Here is a 17,158-nt window from a genome sequence, read left to right as displayed (position 1 = left end):
AACTTCTTAGCTTTGGTTTAGTCCAGTTGTGCTGACTTCCCCTGTAGTGTGTGCTGTCCTTCCCTTCACCTAATTCTTATCTACTATCTAGTTAGCAAATAACCCTCACCCTCCCTCCCCACCCTCGTAACCATCAAAGAATGTTTTCCTCTGTGTTTAAACCTTTCCTTGAGTTCTTATAATAGTGGTCTTATATAATATTTGTTCTTCTGTGACTGACTAAATTCACTCAGCATAATGACCTCCAGATTCCTCCATGTTATAAGATGTTTCACAGCTCCATCGTTGTTCTTCATCGTTGCATTGTACTCCATTGTGTGGATATACCATAATTTGTTTAACCGTTCGTCTGTTGATGGGCACCTAGGTTTCTATCTTTTTGCTATTGTGAACAGTGCTGCAATGAACATGGGTGTGCATATATCTATTCATGTAACAGCTCTTATTTCTCTAGGATATATTCCAAGGAGCGGGATAGCTGGATCGTACGGTACTTCTATTTCTAGCTTTTTAAGGAAGCGCCAAATCGATTTTCAAAGTGGTTGTACCATTTTACAAGTGAATAATTTGATTCTTTCGCTCATGCCACAAATTAGCGCAGCAAATGGTTTAGAGTAGGAACATCAACTATCCACATTCTCTCCTCCTCCTGTCCACAGGGCTGAGGGGTCAACTACCATCAGCGAAATCAGTCCTGGCAGCTTCTGGTTCCGTGCCCTGGCTGGCGACCATTACCACTCCAGCAGACACCTGGCTGTCTCAATCTCCACAGAACCTTCTCCCCAGCGGAGACGCCGATGGCGTCTCGCCTGCTTTCCAGGGACCAGGCATTTGCTGAGGGAGTGAACTAGACAGGAACCGGTCCATAGGCAGTCAGCACAGGCACCAGCTAGATCTGGAATCTGCTGACCCTGACCCTAAACCCTAGCTGTAACCTTAACACTACCCCTAAACCCTAACCTTAACCCTAAACCCTAACCCTAATCCTATCCCTAACCCTATCCCTAACCTCTAATCCTATCCTTACCCCTAAACCCTAGCCCTAAACCTAAACCCTAACCCCTAGCTCTAACCTTAACCCCAACCCCAGCTGATGCTGTCCCTTGACCAGAGACACCCCACACACAGCAGCCCCGGAGGTGGCATCCACTCCTCAATGCTCCACTTCCCTCATGGGTAAAGCTTGGAAAAGGCCGTTTCATCGAATCCTGTTTTCCTTTGTGAAGGAGAATGGCCTTTCTGATGTGATTCAGGAAAATTACTTTTCTAAACTCATTATTAGAAAAAAATGACATGTTCTGAGTCTATTCTTAGTGCTTTATGAGACAGTCTCTTGAAGCCTAATTTTTTTCATGTCAGCTTTTAAAAATACACACAATCCAGCCACATTTTCCTCAGGCCTACCTATGGCCCCATGACTCACCTGGTCGTTGTCCCTCCAGCCCCGTAACACCTGCCTCCCCCCCGCCCACCCCCATGTTCCCCAAAGCCCATCCTTGCCCATCCTGCATGGTGGCCTGGACAAGGCCGCATCCACTGAGGGGCCGTGCTGTGAGTACTCACGGAAGCTGGTTAAATGAGAAAACACTCAAGCCCCTTTTATAAAAATGTCTACAACATCCACTTCCTTTTCTCCTTAACAAAGTGAGCACCATCAAATACTTGTCTGAAGACTGAGCAGCCTGTGCTTATCAACTGAATTTTTTTCTCATTTAATTTGAAGAGACGGCACATCCTCTAAGGAGGGGGCGGGCAGTTGTGGTCCTGGGCAGTGGGGTGCCTGGGGACTCACGGGGGAACAGTGCCATCTGTACGTCCTGGCGGGGGGGCGGGGGGCCTGAGGCTTCGGAACCCTCAGCACTGGAGAAGCAGGTGCAGATGTGGGAGACCCGCCCCCGATCCTACCAGGATGGGGGGTGGGCCCTTGACATGTGGTTAAAGAGAAATCAGGTGAGGAATCTGAGGTTAACTTATTCTATTGTACCCTGCCTCTGATAAAATCAAAACAAAAATGGCAAGCGCTGCATAGGAACATGGGGAGGCAGGCAATTAACTGAGGGTCTCAGTAAATTAAAGCAGTTGCTGTCGAGTCGATTCCAACTTTTTTTTTAAAGTATTTTTAGCTGTTTATTTATTTATTTTTTATTGTGCTTTAAATGAAGGTTTACAGAGCAAATTAGTTTCTCATTAAACAACTAATACACATACTGTTTTGTGACATTGGTTGTCGACCCCACAACGTGTCAACGCTCTCCTCTTCTCGAACTTGGGTTCCCCGTTAGCAGCTTTCCTGTCCCCTCCTGCCTTCTCGTCCTTGCCCCTGGGCTGATGTGCCCACTAAGTCTCACTTTGTTTTATGGGCCTGTCTAATCTTTGGCCGAAGCGTGAGCCTCAGGAGTGACTTCAGTACTGAGTTAAAAGGGGTATCGGGGTCATACTCTCAGGGTTTCCCCAGTCTCTGTCAGACCAGTAAGTCTAGTCTTTTTCGTGAGTTAGAATTTTGTTCTACATTTTTCTCCAGCTCTGTCCGGGACCCTCTATTGTGATCCCTGTCAAAGCAGTCAGTGGTGGTAGCCGGACACCATCCAGTTGTGCTGGACTCAGTCTGGTGGAGGCTGTGGTAGTTGTGGTCCATTAGTCCTTTGGACTAATGTTTCCCTTGTATCTTGTTTTCTTCATTCTCCCTTGTTCCAGATGAGGTGAGACCAGTGGAGTATCTTAGATGGCTGCTCACAAGCTTTTAAGATCCCAGACATTACTCATCAAAGTGGGATGCAGAACATTTTCTTTATAAACTGTTATGCCAACTGAGCTAGCTGTCCCCCGTCGGTTCTGACTCTCGGTGACCCCGTGTGTGTCAGAGTAGAACGGTACTCCATAGGGTTTTCAATGGCTGATTTTTCAGAACTATATCGCCAGGACTTTCTTCTGAGAGGCCTCTGGATGGACTCGAATCTCCAACCTTTTGGTTAGAGGCTGAGTGCCTTAACTGTTTACACCACCGAGGGACTCCTTCAGTAAATTAGCTTCTGGTTATTTGAAATGTTAAGGTAACGTTACGATAAATACTGTTGTTTTGCATTTTTATATGGAGGGTTGGCATATGGGGGCGGGGGGGATTTTGGAGGCACCAAACATCCTGGAGAGCACCAACCATTTTGACAACAGAAAATGCACATTGCTTGATTTGTTCTAATGGGCTTAGACCACACTGTTAAGAACAAAAAAATACAACCACCCATGTTAAACAGAGGAGCCCTGGTGGTGCAATGGTTAAGCACTAAGCTGCTAACCTAAAGGTAGGCAGTTTGAATCTACCCAGTGGCTTCGCAGAAGAAAGACCTGGTAATCTGCTCCCATAAAGACTACTGCCTAGGAAACCCTATGGGGCAGTTCTACTCTGTCACATGGGGTCACTATGAGTTGGAATCGACTCAACAGCACCCAACAACATGTTTAACAGAGTCCACAAGAGCCAGTGCTGGGTGCCCCATCTTACCTTCCGGTCTTTGGTGACAGCCCAGACCACGCTAACGCCCACTGAGACGTGCATGATCCCGTTTTCAGCCATGGGGGGCTCCACAGTGGACCAGGAACTTCCTGCAGCCCCAGAAGGAAACCCAGGCGGCCTCCATCAGCTGGGAGGGCTGGGAGCGGGCGCCCCTCCACATCTCCCAGCTCCGGGGCATGGGGCGCCCCAAGTGCCCACCTTTGGGATTATGCCTGCTGATGCCTTCCCGAACCAGGGCCTGCCCCTCCCAGAGCGTAGCCCACAGGAGATCGTGGGGCCCACAGCTGATCTGGACCGTCTCCCCTGGGGTGTCCACAAGGGACCAGCAGGAGCCCTCAGGGTTGGAGTAGCTGACGTCCTCTCTGTACCACACCTGGAGGGAGAGAAGCACAGGGCAGTTCAGACTGGGCCAGGGGGGCCAGGGGTCAGCCCACACTGGCTGCAGGGAAAAGGAAGCAACATCTGCATCCGCACATGCACACAAGCCCAGCGTGGGGGCTCTCGGGGAAGGGGACCGTGTACCCTGACTGCACAGCTCTCCCCAACCTCACCACCATCGGGATCATTGCACGGGGTTAGGTGACGCCAGGACTAAAAAATGCAAACCACGGACTTCGGCTGTCCTAGGGGATAGGCCTGGAGTTCCTGGGTAGGGCAATGGTTAAACGCTCGGCTGCTAAGCCAAAGGTAGGCGGTTCAAACCCACCAGCCACTCTGCAGGAGTTAGACCTGGCGATTTGCTACCATAAAGATTACAGCCGTGGAAACCCTATGGGGCTGTCCTACTCTGTCACATGGGGTCCTTATGAGTCAGAATTGACTCGACAGCACACAACAGGGGATAGGTCAGGAGTCCCTGGGTAGCGCAAATGGTTAAGCACTTGACTACTAGCCAAAAGATTGCCGGTTGGAACCCACCCAGAGACACGTGGGAGGACAGGCCTGGTGACCTGCTCCTGAAAGGTCAGCCTTGAAAACCCTATGGAGCGGTTCTACTCTGCACATACGGGGTCGTCATGAGTTGGAATCAATTCGATGACAACTAACAACGGAGGACAGGCCTACCCCGTTCATCTGCTTGTGAGAACCGCCGCGACCTGGCACGCGCACAGTGGGCGCCACCCTGGAACTCCAGCCACCTGCTCGGGTCCCGCTCGGCCACCCGCCAGCCGCACGCCCCCTAGTAGTGAGGCATGCTCCCAACACCTGCCTCTAGGGGAAACTGGTTCAGCAGGGTTCAACAAGAAAACCTTAAACCCCTTTCAGAAAAACTTCTAAAATGCCCACTTCCTTTTCTCCTTCACCTGAAGAGAGTGACCACCGTCAAATATCTGTCTGAAGACTGAACAACCTACTCACGCACACTGCTTCGCTCGTTTTGGGCTCGGCAGCCGTGGTCCTAGCAGGGCTTACGAGTCCCTCTGGAGGGCTGTCTTCAGACAACCCACCAGTCTCATAGCCAACACCGCAGAGCAGGCCCGGGGTCCCTTCACTATCTGGTGGATTTGGGGCCCGTCTGTGTCCCAGCTCCTCCCAGAGCACAGGGTCCGGGGCACACCTTTTATGACCACTGGCATGGCCCAGGGCAGGGCTGGTCACAGCTGGCCCACAGTGAGCACAAACACACCTCTCGCACCCTCAGTGCCCCTCTTTGCCCCTCATGGGAGTGAGCTGTCCCAGGCCAGCTGCCTGCCCTCTCTGCCTGGCTCCTGCCCATCACCCTTCCGCTGGGCTGGGGAGGAGTGGTGTGTGGTTTAACCTAAGCCCAGGCCAAACATGAGTCCAGGGGTAAGCCTGCAAAGAAACCTGGTTTGACTGTTCCAAAACCTAGCTGGTGAATTCCAGTCAGTCTATGGTAAGCAGCTACTGAATAATCATACAGGATGCTCTAAAACCATGAACAAAGTACATGTGGGTCACCTGTGGCTCAGGACCATCTCTGCCAATACGGCCTTCAGAGGTTGGTTTTACTTCTTTGCTTAGTTCGCAAGCTCCCTGAGGGAAGAATCTGCTTTCCTTTCTAAATATCCACTCACTCACCCACCCATCAACCCAGCTATTCATCCATCTACTCATCCACTCACCCGCCCATCCACCCCCTATCCATTTACCCCCATCCATCCACCCATCCACCTACCCAGCCACACACTCACCTGTCCATTCACCCATCTATCCACTCACTCACCCATCAACCCACTCATCCATCCATCTACCCACCTAATCACCCACCCATCCACTTCCGCATCCATTTGCCCACCCACTCATCAACACACCCAACCATTCACCCACCCACCCATCTACCCATCCACCTACCCAACCATACACCCACCTATCCACCTACCTATCCCGCTACCTGTCCAACCACCCACTTACCCATCAACCCATTGATCCACCCACCCACCCATTCATCTAGCTACCCAATCATACACCAGCCTATCCACCCACCCACCCATCTACCCGTCCAATCACCCACTTACCCACTGACCCACCCACACACCCAGCCAGCCAGCCACCTACCCACCCAACCATACACCCACCCATCCATCTACCCATCCAACCATCCACTCATCCATGGGTCCACCACCTCCGCAGCCACAATACTACTGGGGACATGCTGTGTGGGAGGCACCAAGGGAAGTGCCAGGGAGCCCATAGTCCATCTAAGTGGACAATATCGATGGCATATAAGCAAAGGGTGGGGCAGAGATCAGTGCTCCGGAGTTTTGGAGGAGGGACAGACCAGGACCAGGTGTGGGGTGGGGTCAGGGGTTTCTTCGACGGGCAGGACACAGCGTGCCCACAGGACAGGGGGGCTCAGAGGAGTGTGGCTTGCTTTGCTCAGGTGCCTGGTGACATGCCACCTGCAGTCAGTGGGGGGCCAGCCTGTGCAGGTAAGTCCCAACTCCAGGAGCAGGAGTTGAGGGGAAGGTCCCTATTGCAGCCCCTCCTTCCCCCACCTCTGGGAGGGCAGTGTAAGGCCAGCGTCACCTGCCCCATGCGGGTCCACCTCCCATCCAAGTTCCGCCTTACCTTTCCCTGCAGAGACACAGCCCACACTGACAGGCGGCCTACGGGCTCATCCGTGATCTCCCACCCGCCCACAGAGAGGTCATTGAAGGGGTCCGGCAGCTGCTTGGGGTCGTCCTTCGAAGGGATCTGAGACAAGAAGGTGAGGAGCAATGGCGGTTAGCTCCTCTGCCAGGTACCCCCACCTTCCCCTCCTGGGGGTGCCTGGGCTGGGTACCCCCACCTTCCCCTCCTGTGGAACACCTGGGCCAGATACCCCAACCTTCCCCATCCTAGGGGCACCTGGGTTGGGTACCCCTATGTTCCTCTCCTGGGGACACCTGGACCCGGTGCCCATACCATCCTCATCCTAGGGGAACACCTGGGCCCATGGCGTTGGCACCTGGGCTGGGCATCCCTCCCCTCCCCTCCTGGAGGCACCTGGGCCATGGACTCTTACTGCTCCTCTCTGGGAGAAATCTGGGCCGGGTAGCCACACCATGCCCTCCTAGGGGGCACCTGGGCCAGGCACCTGCACCCTTCCCTCCTGAGGGTACCTGGGCTGCTTCCCCTCTGGCTCGTGGTACTGCCTTCCACCCCCAGCTTGGCCCAGAACTGTCTGGCTTTCCAGTTGCCTCAGGTGGCAGAGACGGCAGCATCAGGGCGGGGCTCCCCTCTGTCCCCCTGCCCTGTCCTCTCTGTCGGTCCTGGGAGGTGCCTGCTCCAGGGTGGAGGGCACACATACACTCGAGACCCTGGCTCTGTGCACCCGTGACCTGAACGCCATGAATCCCATCACCCCGCAGGCTGGTAGCCCTTTACAGCTGGGCCGCTCAGGGAGGCCCGGAGGGTACCTGAGGCCTTTCTCTCCTTTGAGGCCACAGCAGGACTGGGGTCCAGGCCTCTTGTCCGTAAGTTCGGGGGTTTCCTGGGTCACGGGAACAGCAGAAGAGCCAGGCGTGGCTCCCCTGGGGGCAGGTGAGGGGCCTGAGGTGCTCGTCCGGGACAGCAGTCCCAAGACGTGGGTCAGGGCATGCTTGTGCTATCCTGGGGCCTCCTCCCAAAGGAAAGGAGGTACAGTGGCGTGGGGTCCCGGGACAGGAAGCACAGCTCAGAGGCCAGGCCGGGGGGCTGTGCCTGGAGGACCCTCAGGCACAGGCAGGGAGGAGGCTTCTGGGGGAATCTTCTATCACTGGACCGCTGGACCCTGAGTGGCTGAGCTCCCCTGGAGAGCGAGTTCCTGTTCCTCCTCTCAGCCCTGCCCCACCCTCAGGACACCCCGAGCCACGGAGACCTTGGCCCAAGTGTCTCGGGACTTGTATCTCCTGTACCGGATCCACTTCCGCCGCCGTACGCAGGAGTTCCACTTCTTGTCCCTGGTGTAGGTGGCAGGGAAGTCGATGGCGTATGTCCACCCCTGGAACATCAAGGGGGCCTCTGTAGGGCTCAGGGGAGGAATGTGAAGATGTTAAGAGCTAGGAGGGTGGAAGCAGGCGGCAAAGTGGAGGACGCGGAGGGAGCGGAGGGAGCAAGGTGTCGGGAAAGGTCTAGTCCCAGCAAGCCTCGCAGTGGGGAGGGGGGATGCCATGAGGTGATGGGGAGAGCGCAATGGGGGACGTGGAGCGAAGACACCACCTCCCCATGGGGAGCCACATGGGTATCACGTTCACCTACCCCTTTCTCGGTGGGCTCCCCTCCAAAGTTCTCATCCACGTACCAGTCTGACTCCCACTCCCAGTGGGGTGAGGGCAGTGCCACCCCGTCCAGTGGCTGGTGCTGGAGCCCACTCACGTCACTCCACGGCCAGCGGTCACTTGGCAGGAGCTTCTCACAGAAGCTGCCCACAGGGTTCCAGCGCTGGTGGGGGGGTGGGGGAGGTGTAGACAGAGATGGGGCCTGAGAGCGGCAGCTGGTCCCAGACAGCAGGGCGGAGCCTACGAGGGGCCACCAACAAGACAGGCGGCAGGGCCTCTCCCAGATCAATGGCTCCCACCAGGCAGGCTCCTCTTACGTGAAGACCTAGCAGGGGCCTGCAGGAACTCGGGGGTCAGGGACCCCCACAACTCCTCCCGAGCCAACATATCACCACTGACCAGAGGACAGAGAACCCTCCAGGCAAGTGGTGAGAGCCCGGCCCGTCTGGGGCTCCTGGAAGGGGCCTGGCAGCCTGCTTTGTTCAGGACACAAAGACCCTGGACACTGTATCCTCTTAGGTATAAAGTATAATGAAGCTTGTGTTAATATACTAGTTGTTGTCGGAGCAGCCAACTCCGATTCATAGCGACCCACAAGTGTCAGATTAGTACTGCACTCCACAGGGTTTTCAATGGCTTCTTCTCAAATAGATGGCCAGGCCTTTCTTCCAAGGTAGCTCTGGGTGGACCCGAACCTCCAATCTCTCAGTCAGCAGCTTTAACTGCTTGTGTCACCCAAGAATATATGTCATACCGTAAGTACTACGGAAACACTGGTGGCATAGTGGTTAAGAGCTACGCCTGCTAACCAAAAGGTCAGCAGTTCGAATCCACCAGGTGCTCCTTGGAAACTCTATGGGGCAGTTCTACTTTGCCCTATAGGGTCGCTATGAGTCGGAATCGACTCAACTGCAATGGGTTTGTTTTTTTTTGTAAAAGTGCTACATACTTATTATGCTATTTTATAGTAAAATAATATAGTAACCTTATATTACTATAATATTTATTATATAATTTTATATTATACTATAGTATTACCTGGAGCCCTGGTGGCACAGTGCTTAAGAACTAGGCTGCTAACCAAAGGGTCAGCAGTTTGAATCTACCAGCAGCTCCTTGGAAACCTTATGGGACAGTTCTACTCTGTCCTATAGGGTCGCTATGAGTCAGAATTGACTTGATGGCAACGGGTTTGGGTTTTTTTAATAGTATTACTTACTGTACTTACTATATTTTATATAATGTTAATATTTAGTATAAGTATTATATGATTATTATTTAAGTATTATATGACAAAAACAAAACAAATGAAACCCGTTGCGGTTGAGTTGATCCCAACTCATAGCGACCCTACAGGACAGAGTACAACTGCCCCACAGGGTTTCCAAGGAGCACTTGGTGGATTCAAACCACCAACCTTTTGGTAAGCAGCCATAGCACTTAAACATTATGCTACCAGGGTTTCCAAGTATCATATACTAAGTATAAAGTGTAATGAAGGAAATGAATGCAGAAATTGGGGGGCTCTATTTTCCTTCTGTTTTGTCATTTTAACCAGCAACCCAACAAACCAACCAACTCAGCACTCAAAACACGGGTGGCAGGGCCGAGGGTACCAAGGGTGCTACCTGGTTCTCATAGGTCTCCTCCCGGCGCCGGATGGGGACGTCACTGGCGCACACGTACACGTAGACCTGGTTGTCGGCAGCAATCCCCCAGCAGCACTGCCGCAAGGCGGTGACCCGCTTGAACTCCAGCTGTGTGTCCCGGCAGGGCTCCCAGTACTGCCCGGCAGTGGAGAGCGTGTACACGCGCCCGAAGAGGTCCACTGCCCACAGCACCGAGGTGGGCATGGTGGCAGTCAGGCTGGGGACACACCTGCAGTCAGTGTCCCAGCCAGCTCCTGGCCTGCGGCCCATGGGACATCAGGGACCCCCCTGCCGAGACTGTTCCACCCCACAGATGCAAAATTGAGGTCCAGAGAGGGGAATGAATGGTCAGTCACGGGGCAAATCAGAGGCAGAGCCTGGCTTCCAGTCTATCGTTGTGAACCGCCATCAGGCCGGTCTCAATTCATGACGACCCCATGCACAATGTAATGAAACACTGCCCAGTCCTGTGCCATCCCCATGATCGGGTGCAGATCAGACCATTGTGATGCACGGGATTTTCATTGGCTGATGTTCGGAAGTAGATTGCTAAGCCTTTCTTCCTAGTCCGTCCTAGTCTGGAAGCTCCGCTGAGACCCGTTTAGTATCATAACAACACGCAAGCCTTCACTGACAGATGGGTGGTAGCTGTGCATGAGGTGCACTGGTCAGGAATCGAACCTGGATCTCCCTCATGGAAGGTAAGAATTCTAACACTAAACCAACAATGATCCTTGACTCCTAGTCTAGGGCACCCCCTTATTATTTCCCTTAACTGTGTCTTCCCTCTAATTATGAATATTTCAAAAATACAGAAAAGTACAGATAAAAAATGAAATATCCAAGTACCTATCTCCCAAAACTTAATGAATATTATTATTGTCTTATCTCCAGGTCCCTGGGTGGCACAAAATGAGCCCTGGTGGCACAGTGGTTAAGCACTCAGCAGCTAAACAAAAGGTTGGTGCTTCAAACCCACCAACCACTCCATGGGAGAAAGATGTGGCAGTCTGCTTCTATAAAGATTACAGCTTTGGAAGCCCTATGGGGCAGTTCTACTCTGTCTTATAGGGTCTCTGTGAGTTGGAATCAACTCAATGGCAACGAGTTTGGCTTTTGGTTTGGGTGGTACAAGCAGTTTGCCCTTGACTACTAACCTAAAGGTTGGTGGTTCGAACTTACCCAGTAGTGCCACTGCCACGGAAGAAAGGCCTGGCAATCTGGCAATCTGCTTCCATAAAGATAACAGCCAAGAAAACCCTACTGAGCAGTTCTACTCTGTAACCCATGGAGTTGCCATGAGTCAGAACTGACTTGACAGCAAGGGGTTTGGGTTTTGTTTTGTTTTTTGGTCACATTTCCTTCAGATCTTCCTTTAAAAAAAAAAAAGAAAGGTAATAGGTGTGGTTGAATCCCAAAATACACCCCCGCCTCCTGCCTTCCTGGAGGGCCTCTTCCCTAGTTGGCAGGTATCCTTCCCCATGCTTGTCCCTCTGTGACTGTCCTCGCTGGGTTTGGTGAAGAGGTCCACAAAGGCCCCTGCACCCCAGCCAGAGCCTGGCCACGCACAGCCCAGTGGGAGCCACATGGCTGCGGGAACCCAGGGACATGCGCCTCCTCTCTTCGCCCTCCTTGTGTGGCCACTTCCCTCTCTCCCCTTCTGCCATTCTCCGCTCCTTCCTTTCTCCTCTCTTTCTCTGCTGCGTAGGTGGGGGGTGGCCAAGGCTACTGCTCAGCTCTGCCACTGACCAGCCCCATCCCCAAGGCTGACAGTGCTGCTGCTCCCAGGTATAAGTCCTGGAGCCCTGGTTTGTGGGGAGAACAAGCCTCCCACCACGGCGGGGCCCCATGGCCAGGCCTGAGGCAGCAAAGCAAATGGGCACAGCGGGCAGAATCACATGTGACACAGGGCAGCTCCCAGACCCAACGACCGAACCCAGTCTGAGGCCAGAGCCTCAAAGACAAGGGGATGGCCAGTCTGGTTGGGGAACCGGAGCTCCTGGGGGACAGGCAGAGTTTGGGTGCCCTAAGGCTGGGGCCGGGGTATTCCGCTCCTGTAGAGACATGGGGTGCATCAGAAGGGGTGATGATCGTAAGGACAACACAGACAGCTGAGATCAGCTGATAGGAGCAGCTGCCATGGACACCTCATCTCTCTCGGAACAAAGTGTGTCTTATAAATGCCAAGAAGAGAGACAACGGGCTGAGGAGGAAGTGACCGAGGGATAAGGGACAGGAAGACGGGAACCGGACAGGAGTCAAGCTTTGGGAAAACACCCAGGATAGGACATGGAGAGAGGTGGCAGGAGGTAGGTGACTAGCAGAATGCAGCGCAGAAAGAGAGAAAGAGCCAACTCAGACCACTGACCCCCTCAGGTCCAGGGTGCCAACACCCAGGCAAAGTCCACAGGGCACTCAGGATGCCAGGCCTTCTGAGGAAAACTGGTACCCGTGTCCTGGTGCCTGAATTGGGACTCCTGGAAGAGCTGTGGTGACCTCCACAGCCCCTTCACTCCTCCCTGGTCAGCCCTGAGGGTCCGTTCCTCTCCTCTGCTATCTACACAGTGACTAAGAGTGCCCAGAGCTGCCCTGGACTCAGACTGCTGGAATTCGGATCCCAGCTTCCCCACTTTCTAGCACCACCAAAAGCTGACTAAGCTCTCTGTGGCTCAATTTCCTCATCTGTAAAAGGCCCTGGTGGCATAACGGTTAAGTGCTCAGCTGCTAACCCAAAGGTTGGCGGCTCCATGAAAGAATGCTCAGCTGCTAACCCAAAGGTTGGCGGCTCCATGAAAGAATGCTCAGCTGCTAACCCAAAGGTTGGCGGCTCCATGAAAGAAAGGCCTGGTGATCGGCTCCTGTAAAGATTACAGCCTAGAAAACCCTGTGGAGCAGCTCTGCTCTGTCACATGGGGACATCACTTGACAGCACCCAACAACAACAAAAAGCAGAAAAGAATAGTTATCTGCTTATGTAACTGTTGAGAGAATTAAATGAGATGATACAGGCTAAGAGCTTAGAATAAATCACACTCAGTACGCAGCAAAAACTCAAGGAGTGTTATTAATGTTACTTTATTAGTTAGCATTTGCTACTACAAACTGTCACCTACATACTATCTCTTAAAAAAAAAAAAAAGTCCTTTCTGGTGGGCCTGAGTGTCAGGCCTCTTTATTTCCCCAACACCTAACAGTGCTCTGCGCACAGTGGGTGTTCAGCCAACATTTGCAGATATCACCACCACCACTTCCAACAAACGGCCAACTCTCTGAGCTAAGGCAGAAATACTGCCCCACGGAAGCCAAATGTCATAAATTACTTCAAGTTAAAAGTAACGTCATAACCCTTTAAACCTTGAGCCAAAACTATCCCCTGAAGTCATCTTTTAGCTACAGAGCAGTTTAGCTCCTAAAGCAAAGAATATCACCCTTGAGTACTGTGCACCTTTAAAAAAATAATCAATATGAAACCTAAAGATCAACAATTACTTTAGAGCATAAATGAGAAGGTGGGGCGGGGTGGGGTGGGGAGGCAAGGAGACTAAGTTATTAGAAATGGAACAACTAGAGTGAAAATAATGATGAGAATGTTGACACAATGTGAAGAATGTAATCAATGTCACTGAACAGTATGTATAGAAATTGTTGAATGAGAACCTGTTTTGCTATGCACACTTTCATCAAAAATACAAGAAAATATTTTTTTAAAAAAGGTAAGGGTGGGGCCAAGATGGCGGAGTAGTCAGACGCTTCCTGGGGTCCCTCTTACAACAAAGACCCAAAAAAACAAGTGACTTGATGGCATGTGACAATCTAGGAGCCCTGAACATCAAAGGCAAAGTTGAGGAATTGGACTGAGTGGCGGGGGGAGGGAGAGATGGTTTGGAAGCAGCGAGTTGTCAGATCTGACCTGGCGGGAGCCAGAACCCTTCAGGCTGGATTGGCTCGAGTGCGTGGTGAGGCAGGCAGTGGTGCTTAGAAGGCGTGTTCCACATCAGGAGAGACCCAGTGGCAGAGAGTCTACTTGGGCATCCAGAACCAGTGAAAAGTAGCGCTCAATCAGCATAAGATAATTACTTGCGTCTGGCCTACCACGCAAATCGAAAAACACCCCCTTTGGGAAAAACCTCTGTCTCGTTTACCTCCCCCTTCCCCGCTCTGCGCTGGGTCCCAGGCCGGCTTCAGCAACTGCCGAGTCCCCTGGGCCGGAAGTAGGACCCATCACCTGCCCTGAGCCATTCTCCTGGCCTTGGAGAGGGAACAAACTAAGAAACAGGGAAAAAATAATCTGCCAGCTCCCCTAAGCCAGGAATTCAGGGTAGGCACAGTTCCTTTGCCTAGGCCTAGGCATAAGGGGTCCACAGACTTTGAATGCCTTTCATGCCTGCACAGACTTGTGTTGGCCCATTTCAACAGCGTAGGAACTCATTATCATAGTACAACAGGGTATATACCTGAAGTCAAACTTCAACTGTTTCAGCTGTGAAGTGGCAGGTTTGTGACATCTGACACTGCTCTGCCCATTAAGCAGGTTCTTCACCTGCCCACATCAGGGGCCTGAGGACTGGTGGCTCCACCATGCCACCTAGCTACCCGCGACAGGGATCCAAGAATAAGTGGTGCACCCCAGAGTTTACAGCCAACAGCACTGTGTGCTGATAGTCTGGCTGAAAAACCCGCCCACCTATGTGCTCTAGGGAACAGGGACATGCTTTCCTCCCAGACACTCAGGGGCAGCCATCAGTCCCCTGCCTTGCTCAGCACGTGAACCGCTACTACAGCCAGATATGTCTACGCAAATCACCCATGCGTGTCTAGGAAAGTAGGTGAGAGCCCGCACCACATACTTCGTGACCAACTACCTGGACACCTGAGCTGAATCCATACAAGAAAAGTAAATAGACTCTTGGGCTCACATACTTAGTAATAGATCTAACCACCTGGTGACAGGACATTAGAGCTTCAAAGGCACCAGTAACCAAACTAGCTCACATGAGCAGTCTATTTCGGCATATCAAAACAAAACAAAACAAGAAGGTAGGACATAGTAAGCAAACATAAAATAAATAAACATAATAACTTCTTGAACGCTCAGAGACAACAGTCAATATCAAATCACATAAAGAGGCAAACCATGATGGCTTCAGCAAGCCTCCCAAAATAAAGAATCAATAAATTTTCAGGGAAGAGAATTTCTTGGAATTACCAGAGGCAGAATACAAAAGATTAGTATACAGAACTCTTCAAGAGATCAGGAAGGAGATCAAGCAAAACGCAGACAGCCAAGGAACACAAAGACAAAGCAACAGAGGATCTTAAGAAGATTATTCAAGAGCATAACGACAAATTTAAGAGGCTGCAAGAATCCATACAGAGACAGCAATCAGAAATCCAGATGATTAACAATAAAATTTCAGAATTAAACAACTCAATAGAAAGTCATAGGAGCAGAATTGTGGCAGTAGAAGTCAGAATTACTGAGATTGAAGATAAAGCACTTGACACTAACTTATTTGAGGAAAAATTAGATAAAAGAATTTTTGAAAATGAAGAAACTCTAAGAATTATGTGGGACTCTATCAAGAGAAATAACCCACGAGTGACTGGAGTACCAGAGAAAATACAGAGAGAATTGTTGAAGATTTGTTGGCAGAAAACTTCCCTGATATGAAAGATAAGAAGATATCTATCCAAGGTGCTCATCGAACCCGACATAAATTACATCCCAAAAGAAAGTCACCAAGATATATTATAATCAAACATGCCAAAACCAAAGATAAAGGGAGACTTTTACAAGCAGTTAGGGATAAACTAAAGGTCATCTACAAAGGAGAGTCAATAAGACTAAGCTTAGACTACTCAGCAGAAACCATGCAGGCAAGAAGGCAATGGGATGATGTATATAAAGCCTTGAAAGAAAAAAATTGCCAGCCAAGAATCATATATCCAGCAAAACTATCTCTCAAATATGATGGTGAAATTAGGGCAGTTCCAGATACACAGAAGTTTAGGGAATTTGCAAAAAACAAACCAAAATTACAAGAAATAGTAAACAAGTCCTCTGGTTAGAAAATCAATAACATCAGATAACAACCCAAGACCAGAACACAGGACAGAGCAACCAGATATCAAGCTAGATAGGGAAGTACAAAAGTAAGTCAAAGCTAAAACACTGAAAATAGGTGAACAGAGATGTCAATATGTAAAACATGACAACATTAAAACAAAAAAGAGGGACTGAAAAATGTAGACATAGATTTTTCATATGGAGAGGAAGTCAAGGTGATATAAAGAAATAAAAGACTGGTTTAAATTTAGAAAAACAGGGGTAAATATTAAGGTCACCACAAAGGAAACTAACAATCCTACACATTGAAATAAAAAACAAGAAAAATACAAAGACTCAGCAAACACAAAAGCAACAACAATGAAAAAGATGTAAAGAAAATACATAAAGAGAAATGACTCAGCACAGAATATTAAGTGGAACAAAGAAACTGTCAACAACACACAAAAAAAGACACCAAAACGATAGCACTAAACTCACACTTATCAATAATTACACTGAATGCAAATGGACTAAATGCACCAACAAAGAGACAGAGAGTGGCAGAAAGGATAAAAAAACACGATCCGTCTATATGCTGCCTCCAAGAGACACACCTTAGACTTCAAAATACAAGCAAACTAAAACTCAAAGGATGAAAAAAGATATATCAAGCAAACAACACTCAAAAAAGAGCAGGAGCAGCAATATTAATCTCTGACAAAATAGACTTTAAAGTAAAATCCACCACAAGGATAAGGAAGGACACTATATAATTATTAAAGGATCAATACACCAGGAGGATATAACTGTAATAAATATTTACGCACCCAGTGACAGGGCTCCAAAATACATAAAACAAACTCCAACAGCATTGAAAAGAAAGATAGACAGCTCCACAATAACAGTAGGAGACTTCAACACACCACTTTCAGTGAACGACAGAACATCCAGAAAGAAGCTCAAGAAAGACAGGGAAGATCTAAATGTCACAATCAACCAACCTGATCTCATGGACATATACAGAACACTCCACCCAACAGCAGCCAAGTATACTCTCCTTTCCAGTGCACATGGAACATTCTCCAGAATAGACCACATATTAGGCCACAAAGCAAACCTTAACAAAATCCAAAGCATCGAAATATTACAAAGCATCTTTTCTGACCAGAAAGCCATAAAAGTAGAAATCAATAACAGAAAAAGCAAGGAAAAAAAAATCAAACACATGGAAACTGAACAACACCTTGCT

At 50.2% G+C, this 17,158-nt stretch overlaps 1 protein-coding gene across 1 annotated transcript in view; it reads right to left on the bottom strand.

Annotated features, from left to right (window-relative positions):
• Positions 1-17,158, bottom strand: part of TECPR1 (tectonin beta-propeller repeat containing 1) — a 51,304-nt gene that overhangs the window by 26,584 nt on the left and 7,562 nt on the right. The window contains exons 2-7 of the mRNA XM_004380860.2: positions 9,840-10,077; positions 8,192-8,374; positions 7,812-7,934; positions 6,542-6,667; positions 3,710-3,884; positions 3,500-3,600 (exon numbers count right to left, since the gene is read on the bottom strand). Of these exons, the coding sequence (XP_004380917.1) occupies positions 3,500-3,600; positions 3,710-3,884; positions 6,542-6,667; positions 7,812-7,934; positions 8,192-8,374; positions 9,840-10,064 (933 nt within the window). The 5' untranslated portion in view covers positions 10,065-10,077. The remainder of the gene's footprint in view (positions 1-3,499; positions 3,601-3,709; positions 3,885-6,541; positions 6,668-7,811; positions 7,935-8,191; positions 8,375-9,839; positions 10,078-17,158) is intronic.

This window comes from Trichechus manatus, unplaced genomic scaffold, assembly GCF_000243295.1.
Source record: "Trichechus manatus latirostris isolate Lorelei unplaced genomic scaffold, TriManLat1.0 scaffold00077, whole genome shotgun sequence".
In the NCBI taxonomy this organism is placed as follows: Eukaryota; Metazoa; Chordata; class Mammalia; order Sirenia; family Trichechidae; genus Trichechus; species Trichechus manatus.
The sequence above is the reverse complement of the archived record's forward strand: the minus strand, read 5'-3'. Positions and strand labels throughout refer to the sequence as shown.